Source organism: Bufo bufo, chromosome 3 (genome assembly GCF_905171765.1).
Source record: "Bufo bufo chromosome 3, aBufBuf1.1, whole genome shotgun sequence".
In the NCBI taxonomy this organism is placed as follows: domain Eukaryota; kingdom Metazoa; phylum Chordata; class Amphibia; order Anura; family Bufonidae; genus Bufo; species Bufo bufo.
In genome coordinates this window covers 512,775,560-512,797,892 of record NC_053391.1, presented here as the reverse complement: position 1 = coordinate 512,797,892, position 22,333 = coordinate 512,775,560, and the positions used below count along the sequence as shown (strand labels likewise).

Sequence of the window (22,333 nt, the reverse complement as noted above, 5' to 3'; positions counted from 1 at the left end):
GGGGGATTGCAGCAGTATTAGTTCATTTTCCATTTTATCACATTGCCTATTCATGGTTGGCTCTCCATTCTCTTCATTCACTGTTATGGGACTTCTGAAAATAGCAATGTATGCGTGCTTGGCTATTTTCAGAAGTCCCATAGCAGTGAAAAGAGCGACCCTGCACCTTTCCATCGCAGTACAAGACTGGGTCCAATTCTTGAGATCGGGGTCAGTGGTGAGGATCTGCACCTATCGGACATTTATGGTATATCATGTGGATATAATATATATAATATTTATCCTAATATAAAATTAGGACAAATGAAATATTGTTAATATTATACACACTATAGTCAGGGATTCATTAATTATCTGAATGAATACCTATGTTTTAACCCTAAGGCATGTCATATACAGTGGTTTGCATGATTCATACTAACGGTAAAAGAGTACTTTAAGTTTTCTCAGTACAGTGTTCTGTTGGTACCTATTAACATTTATTGCTATGTAAACACAAGCTATAAGTAGACAAATATTTGATTCTGGGGTCACAATAAAAATATATATATATATCAACGTACAAAGGAATGATCTCCTACATTAATGACAGTGGATGAGAAAATGGTTCTATGTTATACATGCTAATCCTGGACAGCTACAAGTATAAAACTGATTCCTGTCACCACAGTACCATATGCTAACTGTAAAATGTGTCTTTATTAATAAAATCGGTCATATCTGTGCTTTCACATCAAAATACTTCAAATCCAGCAATGTCATGGGATAGGGCCACCAGCAGCACACTTTTACATGAAAATTCAACTCTCTAAGCACACTCTGATCTCATTTCCAGCTACTCAAGATATGCAAGTTAATGCTTTTTGATTTTTTTCAGTTGTTAGCAAATTGTATATATTAGCTGTCCTCCGAGAGACAATCCACCCACACACTATATATCAATTTGCAGTTCCAGTCTTCATTTATACTGGGAGTTGTCCTGTGTGGGCTAAAATCCATAGCCAGGCATTTTGGTCAAAAGGCTTCTATCACAAACATATGTGGTCGTTTTCCAAATCTGGAATTGTTTTACTGCACAGGGATATTAGAATTTCTACATAAAATACACAATAATCACATTTTTAAATGTCTCCTTCTGCACATAACATATCATGTTAATTAGTTGACTTTATAGGTAAAAAAAATAAATAAAAAATTAACAACAGTACTGCAGTTTAAAAAGGTTTTTCCCACCATTAGAAGGGCTAGCATATCGCTAGGATATGCCATCACTTTCTGATCATGGAGGTTTGCCTGTCTGGACGTCAATGGTCCGGATAAAGGGGCTCCTTTCTACAGCAATGTCCGTAGACCACCACTATACAGGAAACTGGAAAATTCCTGGAACATCCGGTAGGAATGCCAGAGTGCAAGAGAAATGTCTATGGGACTTCAATTAATTTGTTCTTGAGATTGATGGTGGTGCCAGAGGTCAGACCCCCACCAATTAGAATGTTCTAGCATTTCCTTGCAACTTGTCATACAATCCTAGGATGGGTATCCCCATTAATATGTAGACTTCTATACTACTAAAATGGCAAATACATGTCAGTACTTTATTTCTGCATGGAGATGTTACAGACTATACCATCCCTGATAACATTCCCGATCCTATGATCAGGATTTGGATACTGATGTGGCTCATGATTTGCATCTACATAATATTCCCAATGTCAACACTGACAAGAGGAAGCACAAGACCAGGAGCACTCTGATAAGGGAAGGGGTTTCTGGAACAAAAATAATGTAACGATAAAAGGGAACTCTGTTCGGGAAAACGCTTTTGATTGTTCCCTTTTAATATAAACACAATCATGATTTGTACATAATTAACCATCTCACAATCTACCTTGTAGACTGCATATTCTGGATATACCACAGGCTTTCCTATACAGTGTACTGGGTATGCTTTAGGAGTCACTATTATTAAAGTCGATGTCTTGCAATTAAGAAACAGTACAAAATGTGTTTCACAAACATTTAGCAATATTCAACAATATCCCATAAAACATTTCCTATAGTTTCTAAAATCATCTCTTGTGCTTTATTTTCTTAAATATTAGGTAAATACATACGAGATTTCATACTAAAGTTTTCATACAAAGTCTTGTATTCTTCATGCCCCAATAGAGAGAAACTGATATTCAGCATATTAATTCTTCCTTTCTACTGATGCAGAAGAAAAGAGCTGAATTTATCATTTAACACAAAAGGGAACATTTATTAAATATATTTTTCGTATTTTATATCATTTTCCGGTTGCACAGATATTTTGTTGATAGAATCTGGTGCAAGTACGATACATTGGCATATAAGTACCAGAAAATCAATCACTGATGTTCAGGACATAGGGTATTACAATAGCTTTAACACCCAAGGTATTTAATAACTGTCCCAATAACTACAGTAAATATAGCTGAACCTTTGCTTGAGCAAAATACAACTGCTATGTATTTTTGGTGCAAAATATTCTCATAAGGGTATGGATCACACATTCGGGTTTCTTCATGCAGTTTTGGAAGCCAAAATCAGGAGTGGATCAGGATCAGGAGTTATAAGGAGAGAAAGTATAATGGACAGATACGACTTCTCTTTTCTAAAGTCACTCCTTGTTTTGGCTTCCAAAACTGCACCAGGAAACCTGACTTTGTGGTTGTAATCTAATAAATGAATAGATGCACCCACAGAGTACTCTACCTCTCACCTGATATGACAGGTTTATACCACATGTACAAATAAAGAGGATCGTTCAGGTGGCTTGTACTGCCACAAAGTTTTCTTAATGGGCCCCATGGTTTCAAATGATAAGCTCAGCTCTGCTACACCTGTAGGTATTTGCCCTCGTTAGAATTCATATCTGATTAGTAATACACTGTGTGCAAATATTTTCGTAAAATCTTTTTTTTTTTTTCTTTTTTCTTTTAGCTATTCTGAGTTACAGATAATATCAAGAGGCAGGAAAACATAAAACACAAAACTTCATCTCAGGAACATCACTGAACACAAGTTAAAAAAAATAAAAAATAAAATAAATCACACAAAAACTTTAAAACACATGTATCCCATCAGTTATAAAACAAGTTGTATATACCGACATATACCGTACATGCTTACAACTTTTCATCAATTATTTTATCTAGGATCTTAACCCTTTCCCTTCCTGTGTTTAACGGGACAGGCTCGCTGTATGTTAGAATACAAAACCTGTAAGTAAAGCTTGACAGGGTCATCAGTACTGGCATGGGCTATTATGTGGTTGTCAGTAATATAGATCAAACAACTGATGCCAACATAACCATATTGCTTGACACTAAAACAATACTAGAATTAGGAAGGAGTGTGCTTAATATTGGATAAGGCTACAATCTTCAATTTGGGGGTAAACAGAGAATTTATGATATGGCATTTCCGATACTAAATAGTCTATAGCTATATAACACTAAAAACAGACCTTAATGCATATGATCATGCATTTATTTGCAATTAATACTGGCATTGATCACATTTTATGAATCAGTTTACTCAGATCCTATATTGCTTTCTTTCTTACAGACGCAGAGTAAACTGCTTAATAATAGAGATGCACTGTGAAGCAAATAACACATTGCTCCCTAGGTAAAAGCTGGTGAATATTCCCTTATCTTACACAAAAATTCTGATATGCAGAACGACAAAATATATTTGATCTCAAGGCTAGATTCCGACTGACTTCCATGGGATAATGTTGCATCTATACATTTTATTCACATTTGAAATTGTCAAATCTTTACCATAAGCAGCCTTTTAATCTTGTGTTAGGGTTTTAATATCTAATATACTATATTTAGACAAAGGCCTCCTGTGATGTGGTAAAAAACGCAGTTTAAGTACTTGATCTATAGTAAAACCTTATAAGACAGTCATTATTGCTAATTAGCAGCAAGAAGTGCAACTGTTCCAGTTTGTGCTATCTAATTCTCCCCATATTCCTATTCTGGATGGGGCCAAACTCCGCCATAATACCTCAAATTGTGTTTTTTTTTAACTCTGTAAAACAGAATAATACTGAGAGCCTGTGCATGGTTTTGGATATTTATGTATAAATGTGAAGGAAATATAAGAAGGCTTTAGGCAAGGCCAAGTCAATTCACAAACACAAACAGTACTTTACTTAAGATACCGGCCTATATACTTTCACAGACAACAACGAAAGAGAATAAAAAAAAAAAAAATTCAGAATACTCAAAGAAGGAGTACGATATTGTTATGCCCGCTTTGCTTGATAGAGGGATATCTCATTACCATTGCAGTTATTGCAAAATCCCATGTTCTGATGAAGGAACTTGCTGTCAGTCCATTCTATACATGTACCTGTAGTCAATAGTCCACTATTTCATGGTTACTTTACAAAAAAAAAAATTCCCAAAAGAAAAAAAATAAGTATCAATCAATTGAACGTTTTTCATGATCTGCAAAACAGTCTATGATACATCATTTTTGAAAATTAGGAGAGAATCTTTCAAAAACATCAGTCCATATATAAGGGAAATGTACAATAGATGCTGTGTAAAATGATGCAGGTCATGGCCCATAAAAAGAGCCTGAGTCCTCAGTGTGAAATTGTCTGGGTCTGAGGTATGGACATGTACTGGAGATTCCATGCTTGGACTTGATATTTCAGAAACTTGGGAAGCATGGCACTTCCTGTTATATTCCTTCACTTTGGATCACTTGTGAGCATCCTTGCTTTCATAACACTGTAGGTGGATTCAGCCCAGCTGAATAGATTCATAAGAAAAGAACCCGCTTTTCTGCACGTTTGAAAGATGACCTAGACCAGCATGTGCCTCCGTCGATGCAACGCTAAGTGATCCGAACGAGAGAAACTGCGATCACAGTCTGCACATTTAAATGGCTTCACTCCTGTATGTTTGCGGTAATGCCTTGTTAGTTCATCTGAGCGTGCAAACTTCCAGGTGCATCCTTCCCATGTACACATGTAAGGTTTCTCACCTTTTCAAAAACATAAAAAAAGAATGTTACTTGCATTCACCTCATTCTTCATATCAAGTATATAACATGTCAACACTATTTCATTAAAGAGGACCTTGTACACTGTCTGCTGGTTAAGCAATTCTGGATATTTTTTTCCTATAATACTATGATGTGCTCTGTTATTCCTCCTAAAACTTACATAGTGGGGAATACAATTATTTACTCTTTAATTAGACAATTTTAACATGTCCAAAAATTATCAAAGCTTTGCAGAGAGTATAACATTTTGCACTAATCCATCCTATAAATCTGTCTGTCTGTTCACATAGCCCGTTTGTTTTTTGTTAAAGATTAAATCTAGCAACTCTTTCCAATATACATTTTCTTGTTTCGAAGCTTTAACAGGACCAGAATCACAGCTTTATCTTCTCTACATCAGTAAATACAGCCTTTAAAAACAGGGTCGGGAGTGACATCAGCTGAAAGTGAAAGCAGATTTCCCATCCCGATTTCTAAAGGCTTCTTAGATTGCCAGCTTTCAAACAAAACCAGGCCCATATCTCTGTCTTCTACAGAGCCTGAGATATGAAGGCTTAAAGCAGCTCCTCCTTCCGCTGGCTGTGATCTCAGGAGGGGGTAGTAAAAGAGCTCACAGCCTGCAAGGAGAAAAAAAGACAATGGTCCTAATTTATCACACCCGCACCCCAGAATTTCAAAAAAATAATAAAAATAGGGCTTTTGACCACTTAATCAAGATCTGTGTCCGTACAGTATTAAAATGTATGAACTCCGATGAGCCGAAGTCAGTTATTTGCAAATTCGTACAAGACTTCATTGAATAACTTAAGCAGTTAATTTTTAAAGTGGAAAACCACATTAAAACTTGGAAATTAACTCGGCTTCGGTTCCGACGGTTACCTCGGAACCAAAGCACAGTTTGGTTCAAAGTTTTAAAGTTGTTTTAAAGTTTTAAAAATCAACTGCCTAAGTTATTCAACGAAATCTCGGGTAACTTTGTGAATAACTAACCTTGGCTCATCGGAGACCATACTTTTTAAATACTTTACAGAGACTGATATCTGTACAGTATTAATCTGAAGTTTCGAACAAAGCAACTTTGGATGTAGCATCCAAAGCTCGCTTTGGTCATCAGTTATTAGGCCCTCACACAGTTATGTAATCAGAAAATACATTATTGCTTGCCATACATAAACAATAGGATAACACCTTCAACAATATTCAGCACTGTTACTTTATGTACCATCATTCATTGTTTCTTTTGCGTTTATTGCATGACAGTCTTTAAAGGCTATGGATGCCTTTGCACTGAGTTTTTTATTTTTATTTGCTTCCTTAATGCAAAGTGTGTGCAAGTCCTTCACCTAGCTGCTGCTGAACTGGACATAAATCTGTCAGAGCTCTGCTCCTGTTTCTGATGACTCTCCCTCTCTGCTCTTCCCTCCCTTTCAGCATTAGTAATAGCAGCAGTGGGTTGTACAGGGCAGATGTTTGTATAAAGGGAGAGAAGATGATCTAAAAAGAGCAGCTCAGACAAGCTGTAAGTAGATAGGGAGGAAAGCACATACAGAACAGCATCTTGGACACACAGATCCAGTATATACTGTATAATGGGAGTGATACACCCACATGAGAAAAGTCTGAAACTAAGAGCAGGTTGCAAACCGACTATCTGAAAATGAAGGAACTAATGACCATTTCAAACTGAAACACAGTGCAACTCGCAACTAAAAATCTATTTTTTCCATGTGAAAGGTGTCTATAAAAGTACTTGATTTTATTAGGCATGAGATCCCATCTGTCAGATGCTTTTATAGCAACCAATAAAAGAGGAAAGGGTTATTCAAAACTTTGCAAAAAGCCACTGTCTTGTTCTACAATAAAGATTTGGTTTCGGTTGCATTAAACACATTAGCTTTGTTTAACATATGTGCGGTTACTGTGTAATAAAAGGAAAGCAAACACGGACTGTTTTTTTTAAACCTGTCCCAGCATGGAAGTATACAACTCAACTTTAAAAATCATTCTAAAACGCCTAACAAGCAACTCAAACATTACAGTTAACTTTACCCTGGCACGAGTTTGTATACGGACTCATTAAAAAACAGGAAAAAATGCTGAGCGTCTCATGCCTGACAATAGAAAAATATAATATTTCTAACAAAGTAGCTCTATAGAAGTCACACATCTTAGATGATTGACACCTTTTAATGATGTTCTAGGTAGTAAAAGCAAGTCACACACAAAGATTTGGCTCTTGGGCAGGGAGTCACATAACTATAGATCATAAAAACAATGTTAATTAAAATTTGGGCCTATGCCGAAGAAACATGCAGTCCTGAAGTGTACAGAAATACCTGCAGGTCAAAATAGACTATCATATAATTAGTGAACTTTGGCAATTAATGAGGAAGAATAGAAATGACAGTTCTCGAACATGTAATGAAATGTTTTAGCTGCTTTATATGGGCTCAAAATGGAGAGCAGTAACTTCAGGTTTCTAGGAGATACTGGACCTTTATTCTTTATAAATGGAGAAATAACAAAAGTGAAGATTGTAAATGTAAAGGTAAATTAAGGTAAAGGGGAAGTCGTGGCTTGGCTGGCAATGTAAGGCCTCTTTCACACTTGCGTTGTCCGGATCCGTTGTGTACTCCATTTGCCGGAGGTGCCCGCCGGATCTGTAACACCGCAAGTGAACTGAAAGCATTTGAAGACTGATCCGTCTTCAAAATGCGTTCAGTGTTACTATGGCAGCCAGGACGCTATTAACCACCTCAGCCCCCAGTGCTTAAACACCCTGAAAGACCAGGCCACTTTTTACACTTCTGACCTACACTACTTTCACCGTTTATTGCTCGGTCATGCAACTTACCACCCAAATGAATTTTACCTCCTTTTCTTCTCACTAATAGAGCTTTCATTTGGTGGTATTTCATTGCTGCTGACATTTTTACTTTTTTTGTTATTAATCGAAATTTAACGATTTTTTTTGCAAAAAAATGACATTTTTCACTTTCAGTTGTAAAATTTTGCAAAAAAAACGACATCCATATAGAAATTTTGCTCTAAATTTATAGTTCTACATGTCTTTGATAAAAAAAAAATGTTTGGGTAAAAAAAAAATGGTTTGGGTAAAAGTTATAGCGTTTACAAACTATGGTACAAAAATGTGAATTTCCGCTTTTTGAAGCAGCTCTGACTTTCTGAGCACCTGTCATGTTTCCTGAGGTTCTACAATGCCCAGACAGTACAAACACCCCACAAATGACCCCATTTCGGAAAGTACACACCCTAAGGTATTCGCTGATGGGCATAGTGAGTTCATAGAACTTTTTATTTTTTGTCACAAGTTAGCGGAAAATGATGATTTTTTTTTTTTTTTTTTTTTTTCTTACAAAGTCTCATATTCCACTAACTTGTGACAAAAAATAAAAACTTCTATGAACTCACTATGCCCATAACGAAATACCTTGGGGTCTCTTCTTTCCAAAATGGGGTCACTTGTGGGGTAGTTATACTGCCCTGGCATTCTAGGGGCCCAAATGTGTGGTAAGGAGTTTGAAATCAAATTCTGAAAAAAATGACCAGTCAAATCCGAAAGGTGCTCTTTGGAATATGGGCCCCTTTGCCCACCTAGGCTGCAAAAAAGTGTCACACATCTGGTATCTCCGTACTCAGGAGAAGGTGGGGAATGTGTTTTGGGGTGTCATTTTATATATACCCATGCTGGGTGAGAGAAATATCTTGGCAAAAGACAACTTTTCCCATTTTTTTATACAAAGTTGGCATTTCACCAAGATATTTATCTCACCCAGCATGGGTATATATAAAATGACACCCCAAAACACATTCCCCACCTTCTCCTGAGTACGGAGATACCAGATGTGTGACACTTTTTTGCAGCCTAGGTGGGCAAAGGGGCCCATATTCCAAAGAGCACCTTTCGGATTTGACAGGTCATTTTTTCAGAATTTGATTTCAAACTCCTTACCACACATTTGGGCCCCTAGAATGCCAGGGCAGTATAACTACCCCACAAGTGACCCCATTTTGGAAAGAAGACACCCCAAGGTATTCCGTGAGGGGCATGGCGAGTTCCTAGAATTTTTTATTTTTTGTCACAAGTTAGTGAAAAATTATGATTTTTTTTTTTTTTTTTTTTTTCATACAAAGTCTCATATTCCACTAACTTGTGACAAAAAATAAAAACTTCCATGAACTCACTATGCCCATCAGCGAATACCTTGGGGTCTCTTCTTTCCAAAATGGGGTCACTTGTGGGGTAGTTATACTGCCCTGGCATTCTAGGGGCCCAAATGTGTGGTAAGGAGTTTGAAATCAAATTCAGTAAAAAATGACCTATGAAATCCAAAAGGTGCTCTTTGGAATGTGGGCCCCTTTGCCCACCTAGGCTGCAAAAAAGTGTCACACATCTGGTATCCCCGTACTCAGGAGAAGTTGAGGAATGTGTTTTGGGGTGTCTTTTTACATATACCCATGCTGGGTGAGATAAATATCTTGGTCAAATGCCAACTTTGTATAAAAAAATGGGAAAAGTTGTCTTTTGCCAAGATATTTCTCTCACCCAGCATGGGTATATGTAAAATGACACCCCAAAACACATTCCCCACCTTCTCCTGAGTACGGAGATACCAGATGTGTGACACTTTTTTGCAGCCTAGGTGGGCAAAGGGGCCCATATTCCAAAGAGCACCTTTCGGATTTGACAGGTCATTTTTTTCAGAATTTGATTTCAAACTCCTTACCACACATTTGGGCCCCTAGAATGCCAGGGCAGTATAACTACCCCACAAGTGACCCCATTTTGGAAAGAAGACACCCCAAGGTATTCGCTGATGGGCATAGTGAGTTCATGGAAATTTTTATTTTTTGTCACAAGTTAGTGGAATATGAGACTTTGTATGAAAAAAAAATAAAAAATAAAAATCATCATTTTCCACTAACTTGTGACAAAAAATAAAAAATTCTAGGAACTTGCCATGCCCCTCACGGAATACCTTGGGGTGTCTTCTTTCCAAAATGGGGTCACTTGTGGGGTAGTTATACTGCCCTGGCATTCTAGGGGCCCAAATGTGTGGTAAGGAGTTTGAAATCAAATTCTGAAAAAAATGACCTGTCAAATCCGAAAGGTGCTCTTTGGAATATGGGCCCCTTTGCCCACCTAGGCTGCAAAAAAGTGTCACACATCTGGTATCTCCGTACTCAGGAGAAGGTGGGGAATGTGTTTTGGGGTGTCATTTTACATATACCCATGCTGGGTGAGAGAAATATCTTGGCAAAAGACAACTTTTCCCATTTTTTTATACAAAGTTGGCATTTGACCAAGATATTTATCTCACCCAGCATGGGTATATGTAAAAAGACACCCCAAAACACATTCCTCAACTTCTCCTGAGTACGGGGATACCAGATGTGTGACACTTTTTTGCAGCCTAGGTGGGCAAAGGGGCCCACATTCCAAAGAGCACCTTTTGGATTTCATAGGTCATTTTTTACTGAATTTGATTTCAAACTCCTTACCACACATTTGGGCCCCTAGAATGCCAGGGCAGTATAACTACCCCACAAGTGACCCCATTTTGGAAAGAAGAGACCCCAAGGTATTCGCTGATAGGCATAGTGAGTTCATGGAAATTTTTATTTTTTGTCACAAGTTAGTGGAATATGAGACTTTGTATGAAAAAAAAAAAAAAAAAAAAAATCATCATTTTCCACTAACTTGTGACAAAAAATAAAAAATTCTAGGAACTTGCCATGCCCCTCACGGAATACCTTGGGGTGTCTTCTTTCCAAAATGGGGTCACTTGTGGGGTAGTTATACTGCCCTGGCATTTTCCAGGGGCCCTAATGTCTGGTAAGTAGGTAAATGACCTGTGAAATCCGAAAGGTGCTCTTTGGAATGTGGGCCCCTTTGCCCACCTAGGCTGCAAAAAAGTGTCACACATCTGGTATCTCCGTACTCAGGAGAAGGTGGGGAATGTGTTTTGGGGTGTCTTTTTACATATACCCATGCTGGGTGAGAGAAATATCTTGGCAAAAGACAACTTTTCCCATTTTTTTTATACAAAGTTGGCATTTGACCAAGATATTTATCTCACCCAGCATGGGTATATGTAAAATGACACCCCAAAACATATTCCCCAACTTCTGCTGAATACGGAGATACCACATGTGTGACACTTTTTTGCAGCCTAGGTGGGCAAAGGTGCCCAAATTCCTTTTAGGAGGGCATTTTTAGACATTTGGATACCAGACTTCTTCTCACGCTTTGGGGCCCCTAAAATGCCAGGGCAGTATAAATACCCCACATGTGACCCCATTTTGGAAAGAAGACACCCCAAGGTATTCAATGAGGGGCATGGCGAGTTCATTGAAAAAAAAAAAATTTGGCACAAGTTAGCGGAAATTGATTTTTTTGATTTTGTTCTCACAAAGTCTCCCTTTCCGCTAACTTGGGACAAAAATTTCAATCTTTCATGGACTCAATATGCCCCTCAGCGAATACCTTGGGGTGTCTTCTTTCCAAAATGGTGTTATTTGTGGGGTGTTTGTACTGCCCTGGCATTTGAGGGTCTCCGCAATCATTACATGTATGCCCAGCATTAGGAGTTTCTGCTATTCTCCTTATATTGAGCATACGGGTAATGAGATTTTTTTTTTCCGTTCAGCCTCTGGGCTGAAAGAAAAAAATGAACGGCACAGATTTCTTCATTCGCATCGATCAATGTGGATGAAAAAATCTCTGCCAAAAAAAGAAAAAGGAGGGGAAAGGCGTCTGCCAGGACATAGGAGCTCCGCCCAACATCCATACCCACTTCAGCTCGTATGCCCTGGCAAACCAGATTTCTCCATTCACATCAATCGATGTGGATGAATAAATCATTGCCGGGATTTTTTTTTTTATATATACAAAGTGTTTGCCAAAGTATATGAACACCGCCACCTCCTCAGCTCATATGCCTCGGCAAACGTATCTTTTACTGCAGAGGAGAAATCTCGTCTTGCAGCGCCGCATACACCGACTTGCGTGTAATCTGACAGCAGCACAATGCTTCTGTCCGAATGCACATCAGTGCTGCAGCTAGTCGATCGGTTGGTCCACCTGGAAGGTAAAAAAAACAAAACAAAAAAGAAAAAACCAGGCCGCAAAGCAATAACTTTATTAACTGTTGAACAGAACATAGAAACTTTTTTTAAACTTTTTTAACTGAACATTTAACTTTTTTACTTACCGGTATTTTTTTTTTTGTTTAGTTTTTTTTACCTTTTATAGAACAAACCTCTCCTTCCCCATGGGACAATGTGCAAAGCGCAAATCGCCCAAAGATGTGGCGAAGTACATTATGCACTTTATCCCAGGTGAAAGGAGAGGTTTGCAGCAGCTGTGAGTGAATGGGCCCTAATAGCCCTGTGTGCCTGTCCTGGTGAGATGTGATCCCTATGCTAAGTGTACCTGTGTGTGGTACTTCCGGAAACACTCTCCATAGCATAGGGCAGGGTGGTCAGCACAGTCAGGACAGAAATAGCGGGTGTCACGCCTTATTCCACTCCTGCTACAGACACGACATCTTTTTCGGGGTGACGGTTGGGTTGAGGTACCAGGAACGACACTGGGGAAATGTCGCTCGTGTAGACGGCTAACTACACTGGTGGATGGGGCCACGGAACCTCCTGGGTAAAGGAGGTTCTCGATGATCTCTTCCTGGAATTTGAGGAAGGATCCTGTTCTCCCAGCCTTACTGTAGAGAACAAAACTATTGTAGAGCGCCAATTGAATTAAATATACAGACACCTTCTTATACCAGCGTCTGGTTCTGCGGGAAACTAAATACGGAGACAACATCTGGTCATTGAAGTCCACCCCTCCCATGAGCGCATTATAGTCGTGGACACAGAGGGGCTTTTCAATGACACGGGTTGCTCGCTCAATTTGGATTGTCGTGTCTGCGTGAATGGAGGAGAGCATGTAAACGTCACGCTTGTCTCTCCATTTCACCGCGAGCAGTTCTTCGTTACACAAGGCAGCCCTCTGCCCCCTTGCAAGACGGGTGGTTACAAGCCGTTGGGGGAAGCCCACGCGACTAGTTCGCATGGTGCCACAGGCGCAAATCCGTTCTAGAAACAAATGCCTAAAGAGGGCCACACTTGTGTAGAAATTGTCCACATAAAGATGGTACCCCTTGCCGAATAAGGGTGACACCAAGTCCCAGACTGTCTTCCCACTGCTCCCCAGGTAGTCAGGGCAACCGACCGGCTCCAGGGTCTGATCTTTTCCCTCATAGATCCGAAATTTGTGGGTATAGCCTGTGGCCCTTTCACAGAGCTTATACAATTTGACCCCATACCGGGCACGCTTGCTTGGGATGTATTGTTTGAAGCCAAGGCGCCCGGTAAAATGTATTAGGGACTCGTCTACGCAGATGTTTTGCTCAGGGGTATACAAATCTGCAAATTTCAGGTTGAAATGGTCTATGAGGGGCCGAATTTTGTGGAGCCGGTCAAAAGCAGGGTGGCCTCTGGGACGGGAGGTGGTATTGTCGCTAAAATGCAGAAAACGTAGGATGGTCTCAAATCGTGTCCTGGACATAGCAGCAGAGAACATGGGCATGTGATGAATTGGGTGCGTTGACCAATATGACCGCAATTCATGCTTTTTTGTCAGGCCCATGTTGAGGAGAAGGCCCAAAAAAATTTTAAGCTCGGAAACTTGGACTGGTTTCCACCGGAAAGGCTGGGCATAATAGCTTCCCGGGTTAGCGGTTATAAATTGTGTGGCATACTGGTTGGTCTCTGCCACGACTAAGTCCAAGAGCTCCGCAGTCAAGAACAGCTCAAAAAATCCCAGGGCCGAACCGATTTGAGCCGTCTCAACCCGAACTCCAGACTGGGCGGTGAAAGGGGGAACTACAGGTGCGGCTGAAGTTGGTGACTGCCAATCAGGATTTGCCAGCACCTCAGGGACTCTAGGGGCTCTACGGGCCCGTCTTTGCGGTGGCTGCGACGGGGTAACTATTGCACGTGCCACCGTACCAGCTTCAACTGCCCTTCTGGTGCTCGCTACTTCACCAGGTTGTACGGCAGTGCTGGTACTAGGTCCAGGAAGGGCTGCGCTGCTGGTGTATGCCTCACCACGTGATCCGGCAGCGACAGCCCCACTCTGCTGCTCTTGAAGCGGATCCTGCGTAACCTGTGGTCTAGCGACATGGGGCCGGGTACGCCTGGTGCTGCCAGGGACCTCCACCTCCTCGTCCGAACTTTGGGTCAGAGAGCCACTGCTTTCCACAGGTTCATATTCTGACCCGCTAGATTCGTCAGATGAGGGTTCCCACTCCTCATCCGACTGGGTCAGAATCCTGTAGGCCTCTTCAGAAGAATACCCCCTGTTTGACATTTTGGACTACTAAATTTAGGGGTATTCCCTGAGACTACCCAAGAAAAAAAGCAAACCTGTCTTACAAAGGGGAGGCTAGCGAAGTACCGGAGGCTGCTGCGGTTGATAAAAAATATCAAAACTGATTTTTTTATCGCCGCAGTGCGTGTAAAATGAATGTGCAGTGATCAAAAAATAATAATTTTTTGTCACTGCGGTGGGGCGGGCGTGGGTGAACGCACGTGTGGGCGACCGATCAGGCCTGATCGGGCAAACACTGCGTTTTGGGTGGAGGGCGAGCTAAGGTGACACTAATACTATTATAGATCTGACCGTGATCAGTTTTGATCACTTACAGATACTATAAAAGTACAAATGCTGATTAGCGATACGCTAAACAGCGAATAAAAGTGACTGCGGTGCGGTGGGGTGGGCGCTAACTGACGCTAACTACCTAACCAAGGGGCCTAAACTATCCCTAAAACCTAACAGCCAATACCAGTGAAAAAAAAAAAGTGACAGTTTACACTGATCACTTTTTTTCCTTTCACTAGTGATTGACAGGGGCGATCAAAGGGGTGATCAAAGGGTTAATTGGGGTGCAGGTGGGTGATCTGGGGCTAAGGTGTAGTGTTTGGTGTACTCACAGTTCAGTCTGCTCCTGTGCTGGATCCAACCGACGAAAAGGACCAGCACAGGAGCAGACAAGCCATATAACAGATCATATTTACTAATATGATCTGTTATATGACTTTGGATTGGATTTTTTGAAAATCGCCAGCCTGCCAGCCAATGATCGTTGCTGGCAGGCTGGTGACGAACTTGTTCTTTGAATTTTGCCGGCCCGCGATGCGCATGCGCGGGCCGGCTTGGAGCGAAATCTCGCGTCTCGCGAGATGACGCGTATATGCGTGACTCTGCGCAGCGCTGCCACCTCCGGAACGCAATCCTGCGTTAGGCGGTCCGGAGGTGGTTAAAGTCGTAGTGGGGAGCGGGGGAGCAGTATACTTACCGTCCGTGCGGCTCCCGGGGCGCTCCAGAATGACGTCAGAGCGCCCCATGCGCATGGATGAAGTGATCCACGCGATCACGTCATCCATGCACGTGGGGCGCCCTGACGTCACTCTGAAGCACCCCGGGAGCCGCACGGACGGTAAGTATACTGCTCCCCCGCTCCCCACTACACTTTACCATGGCAAACAGGACTTTAGCGTCCTGGCAGCCATGGTAACCATTCAGAAAAAGCTAAACATCGGATCCGGTAATGCGCCGAAACGACGTTTAGCTTAAGGCCGGATCTGGATTAATGCCTTTCAATGGGCATTAATTCCGGATCCGGCCTTGCGGCAAGTGTTCAGGATTTTTGACCGGAGCAAAAAGCGCAGCATGCTGCGGTATTTTCTCCGGCCATAAAACGTTCCGGTCCGGAACTGAAGACATCCTGATGCATCCTGAACGGATTTCTCTCCATTCAGAATGCATGGGGATAATCCTGATCAGGATTCTTCCGGCATAGAGCTCCGACGACGGAACTCTATGCCGGAACAGAACAACGCAAGTGTGAAAGAGCCCTAAGAGAGCCATGGGCGGACTGGTCATAGACCTTGCAGAGAAACTTCCTGGTGGGCTGATGCCCACAGGGCTGCCCAAGCCGTCCTTTTGGCCGCCAGCCAGGTAATAAAAATCTGATGCTCTCAGCATTAATTAATGTAGGCAGTATTTTGTGCTGCACTGTGATATTTGATTCTGCTGAGGCAGAACATTGTTCTGCACTACAGTATTGTTTGCCCTGCCTTTTGTCAATTTGGACCAGACTACAAGATGGGGCCACTTCAAGGTTTTTTTTCCAGGTCCACTTTAAGTTCTCAGTCCACCTCTAAAGAGAGCAGAGTAGGAGCTCCTGCACAATATTGCCATACCCTATGCCCAGGCACTAATTATCACTGAAATACAAAGGCATCTCTCTACCTAATATGATCATCTGCCAGTGTGACCGGGAGCAGAGTGTCGACCATAACCATGACTAGAAAGAACAAACTTGCGGCCTGGGACTCATTTCTATCAATTACAATTGTATCAAATTCTTTCCAGAGAGCCACCAGGCCCCTACCTCCTAGAGTTGTCCCAGAGTAGTTGACAGATGACCCACGGGGGTCAGAGACACCTGTGCCAAGTACCGAGGGATAAAGAACATAGTCAGGGACATTCAGCAAAGGGTCAATACAGTAATCAGACACAAGTCAAGCAGCAAAAGATCAGAGACAGAACAGCACACCTTTTTAGGGAACTAGCAAGATAGATAACTTATTTCTCAGGCACATCTTCCTAGGAAAATGTGCCTTAAGTACCCCCAGGTGCCCAGCCAATGACAGGTAAAAATAATGTAACAGTGCACTGGACCTTTAAACAGCCAGGAAATATGTGACAGAGGAAGAGTCCTAGCAGTCAAGCACAGACTGGGGCCTCCAGTGGGGGACACATATCCATGGTGGTCGGAGTTGAGGGGTAAGTTATGTAGCCAACACAGATGGCTGGATGGAGACTGACACAAAGCACCGCCATGAGAAGCATAAAGACCTGACCATTTATCCCAGTGGATTAGTGTTATAATGGTGCTTTGCCTAAGGTGATTGTGTTGAGTAGAGGCACATGGCAGCGTTGCCATTGCTCTTCGCAATTGCCACTGAACTGCTTGCAGCCTGCATTAGAGCACATTCTCAGAGCTCATTAAGGGCTGTCGGCATGGGGACCTGAAAAGGGAGACTTGGTGCAAGTTATTACTGTCAGTAGTGGGTCACACCAATCTTATTAAAATATATGGATGCCCGAGTTTTGCACATCCTACATAACTCACCTGTGTGGATATGTTGCAGGGGAGCAGCTAGAAGGTGGTCTGGCAGTCCCAGATCCTGATATTTATTATGTAGTAGTCCACCTACAGCACATCTCAGGGGTTTGAAATTACAAGATAGTGACTAAAGTAAGGCTATGATCTGTAAACTCTCAGCCACTGAGGTGCAAATTCCAAACAAAGTACCTACCTACATTATATATGATCCAAAAGATATGGTGGTGGGCACAAAACATTTTGAATATAGTAAAAACTAGAAAGTCTGGAGGGCTTTAGATGATGGAAATGTAAGTGTAGATGTCACATATTATTGTACATGGAGAAATCCAGCAATATACATGCATTTAACAAACTGAAAATGCAATAAGTGATAAATTATTAGTGACTTGCAATGTGATATTAAACATTCTTGGAAGTGCGGACAGTTTGGCTGGTCTCAATTCTAAGTTATACAAGCATCTTCTCTTTAAGCTACAAGAGGGGTCACCATGGAAAAAAAAGAGGGCATAAGTCCAATAGAACATGAACAGTGGCAGGATATAATAGATAAGCTAGCTACCCCAAATGTCTTTTTAGTGATGGCCAGGGGCTTCATACAATATATAAGACAACATTACTTTTGCTTTACATTGGACAAATAACAGATTTGTTAAGGCAATTATTGAGAGCAAATCAATATCAATAATTGCCTGATCATGAGGGCAGTTGAGAGCTGCTGTATGCTACTGTGATCTCTAAACCCCTGTTTAAACAGCATGATCTGCTACCCAGAAACAATGATTTTGGCTGCTACATCAACAATACTTTCATCTGATGAACGAGTGTTTGCTCAGGGCAATTATTGAGAACAAGCATTTGTAGGAATGTTCCTGCCTGATAATTGCTCCGATTGTCAGCCTGTGTACATGCTATGATTGTATCCAAAATTGTAACAATTTTGGGAAGGGTGGTGAACCTGGAGAACTCTATAGAATGTCTCGCTACTAATCATACACCATACGTATATATCCTTGGATACATGGAGAATTTGTCTGCCCCAGAGCCTGGAAAGGTAGCAGTAGCATGGATATTATATATGGCCAGAAAATGAATTGCACAGCACTGGCTATAGGGATCCCCGCTTACAAGACAGAGACAACTAGAGACAGAATTCTTCTCATACAAAATGATGTGGGAGGAATGCCGGTAACACCTCACCCAAAGATATATACATATTCCTGGAACCATGCAAAAAATTATTTAAATGTATGTGATTCCTTGGAATAGACAGTATATTTACAGGAAAAGGACTGTGCTGTCTGGAGCATGAGTAAAGATTTTGTGCTTGTACATAGATGACTAACTGTTGTACCATGTTCACTGGGGAAGGAGGGAGAGAGGAATGGGGGGGGGGGGGGTTATGTTGTGTATGTATCTAAAAGCTACATTTTAATAAAAAATAATATTTGATATAAAAAATTAAGGTAAGGTGAAGGGGGTAAGGGCATACTTTTGTAAATGTGAAGATTATAGTACTTTTGTGGGCCTTTAACAATGAAATCCCTTTATTTGTGTCCATGCTGCATTAACAATAAAATCCAGAGGGCTTTATATGTTTGGCACACCACTTTCTCCAATTGTAAAGCATTAAGGATATATGGACGATGTATCAATTCCAAGTTATACAAGCATCTTGTCTTTAAGCTACAGGAAAGATCACCATGGGTCTTAAAAGAGAAAATGGGAGGGTGACATAAGTCTAATAGATGAGCAGTGGCAGGATACATTAAGCACCATAAACTCTGAGGTGTTTACAGGTCTTGGTGTCACCAATGGTGAATTACAATCAGGGTGGTTTGGGTGGGCGACCAAAACACTTTATGCAAATTGCTTTGGGGAATTATCTCTAGACCATATGGGCTCCTGGGAGGTTTAGGTCGCATGAATAGGTCATATGACTCACACATACAGTGCTTTGATAGAGTATTAATACCCCTTGAACTTTTCCACATTTTTCTCATTACACCCACAAACTTAAATGTATTTTATTGGGATTTTATATGATAGACCAACACAAAGTAGCAAGTATGTGTGAAGTGAAACGAAAATGATACATGATTTTCAAAATGTTTAATAAATACAAATCTAGAAAGTAGGGATCGACCGATTATCGGTTTGGCCGATATTATCGGCCGATATTGAGGATTTTGAACGTTATCGGTATCGGCATCTATTTTGCCGATATACCGATAACGTATTGGGAACACAGAACGCGCTGCTCTCAGCGCGTTCTGTGTTCCCTCAGCAGCACAGGGGAGAAGGAAGCAGTGTCTCCTCCCCCTGTGATGCTGCTGCCGCTGCCTCCAATGACAGGACGGAAGACAAGAGGAGGGGAGGGGCTGTGGCCGCTGCGCCACCAATGAAGATGAGTCTTTCATTAATTCAAATACAGGAGGCGGGAGCTGGCTGCAGAATCACATAGCCGGCTCCCGACCTCTATGAACGGCAGCTGCGGTCCGCGGTAGTTAACCTCTTAGGTGCCGCGGATCGCAGCTACCGCTCATAGAGGTCGGGAGCCGGCTATGTGATTCTGCAGCCAGCTCCCGCTTCCTGTATGTGAAAGAGAGGTATCTTCATTGGTGGCGCAGTGCGCCCCCCCCCCCTCAAGCAGTGCGCCCCCCACCCCAATAGTAAAAACATTGGTGGCGCAGTGCGCCCCCCCCCCCCCTCAAGCCCCCTAGTATTAGTCATTGGTGGCGCAGTGCGCCCCCCATCCCAATAGTAAAAACATTGGTGGCGCAGTGCGCCCCCCCCCCCCCAGTTCTAATCATTGGTGGCAGTGGCCACAGGATCCCCTCTCCCCTGCTCCTCCGATCGGAGCCCCAGCAGTGTAAGCCTGGGGCTCCGATCGGTTACCATGGCAGCCAGGACGCTATTGAAGCCCTGGCTGCCATAGTCAGCTCCATGCTGCTGTGTGCACAGAGCACAGGGCAGCAGGGAGAGTGCGAGATCCTATTCACTCTGATAGAGATCTATCAGGGTGAATGGGACAAGGGTTCTAGTCCCTAAGGGGGCTAAAAGTTAGTAAAAAAAAAAAACACAAAAATATTAAGTATAAATGAAAAAGATTTACAAAAAAAATAAAATAATAATACACGTTAACAATAAACATTAATTTTCAGCAGATTTGTGTAGGAATTATTTTTTTTTTCCTCAAAAATAAAAATACCCAGAATATCGGTATAAATTATCGGCTATCGGCCTGAAAGTTGACAAATTATCGGTATCGGTATCGGCCCTAAAAAATCAATATCGGTCGATCCCTACTAGAAAGTGTGGCTTTCATTTGTTTGCCCTATATTTTTTTAACCAAACCCTGCTTTCCACTTCTCCAAAACTTTATCCCTGACCTATCTGGTGTGTTCCTTGGTTTTGATGATGCTGTCTGATCACTAATGTTCACTAACAAACCTGTGATGCCTTCACAGAACATCTGTAGTTTTACTGAGAATAAATGACACACGGGTGGACTCTATTTACTAGGTGACATCTGAATGCAATTTGTCACAATGGATTTTATTTAGGGGTATCAGAGTACAGGGGGCTGAATACAAATGCACGCCACACTTTTCAGATCTTTATCCAAATCTTTTTTATTATATAATTAAAATATTAAAAATGTGAAAAACATATCACTTTCTTTTCACTTCATGCATACTTTGTGTTGTTTAAATTTGTGGGTGTAACGTGAAAATAATGTAGAAAAATTAAAGGGGTATGAATACTTTTTCAAGGCACTGTAGGTAGCATTGAAAATTAGCAATGTGTTTTCAGGGGCTGTGGGCCTTATATTCTAAGTATTCTGTGTGGTCTGTTGTGCACCTTAGGATTAGGCTGGGTTCACACTTGAGCGTTTTACAGCGCGTTCAAACGCGCTGTAAAACGCTCAACACATGAAAACCAATGCTTCCCTATGGCCATGGTTCTCACCTGAGCGTTTTACAGCGCGTTTGAACGCGCTGAAAAACGCCCTACGCTCAAACAAGTTCTTGAGCTTCTTTGGGGCGTTTTGACGCGCGTTTGTGGCCATAGGACACTGCAGTCAATCACACAAACGCGCGTTTACTATTGCAAAAAACGCACATAAAAACGTGCGACAAAAACGCGCGTTAAACGCGCATATCAAATACGCTCAGGTCTGAACCCAGCCTTAGGGTTTGGTTTAGTGTAAGAGTAATTTTGTTGGTGGACCTGAGTTCTGAGGATTAAGATTATTTCATGGTGGGGTTTGTTAGGGGGCCCATAAATTCTAAGCACAAGTGACATTAAACAGAGTGTTATATACATAGATAGTGATCAGTCACTAATAACATCTCCTCCGTATTCACAGGGGAGGTCTTAACTTAAAAAAAAAACAAAAAAAAAATATATATGTATAAATTACATGTTTTACTGAAACTTTTTCAGAAAAAGTACATATCAGTATGTTGAGCTCCTCCTGCTCTATAATATGCTGCATGAAGAGTGCATTGCATTTCCTGGTGACATGTACAACCTTCTGCAGGACCTGAAGGTCTTGAAGACCTTCAGATGATCACACAACCTCAGTCTTCAAGCTACAGATGGCAGCAAAGAGGCAGAGGAGGAGCTGATGGGTAAGTGTCAGGGGTATGGCATCTGATTTTAGAGGTTCTGGGGCCTGAATTCATTTAGGTGATCTGCTTTTAGGCGTCATTCACACATACGTGGACCACGGTCCGTGAAAACCTGGCCTGCCGTCCTGCTGAGTGCACGACATATTACTGTACAGCGGCGGCACGAAGCATACGGCGTCATAGCAACCAATGACGCCATGCACTCAGCAGGATGGATTTTCACGGATCGTGGTCCACGTATGTGTGAATGCGGCCTTAGTCTGTATTTAGGAGGTCTGGTTTGGTGGTCAAAATTAGTTTATGGCTTTGCCCTGTGGTCTGAACTTATTTTGTGGGTTTTCCCTAGATGTGTATTTAGTGAATTTGGTTTGGGGTTTCTATATTTAGAGGGTCTGGTCTAGATCTTTATTTAGTTTATCTAGT

At 41.6% G+C, this 22,333-nt stretch overlaps 1 protein-coding gene across 9 annotated transcripts in view; it reads right to left on the bottom strand.

Moving 5' to 3' along the window:
* Nucleotides 1-1,803: 1,803 nt before the first annotated feature.
* Nucleotides 1,804-22,333, bottom strand: part of KLF12 (Kruppel like factor 12) — a 249,267-nt gene continuing 228,737 nt past the window's right edge. For all 9 annotated transcript variants that reach the window (XM_040425358.1, XM_040425351.1, XM_040425353.1 and 6 more), the window contains one exon: nt 1,804-5,031. In XM_040425358.1, the coding sequence (XP_040281292.1) occupies nt 4,850-5,031 (182 nt within the window). In that variant the 3' untranslated portion in view covers nt 1,804-4,849. The remainder of the gene's footprint in view (nt 5,032-22,333) is intronic.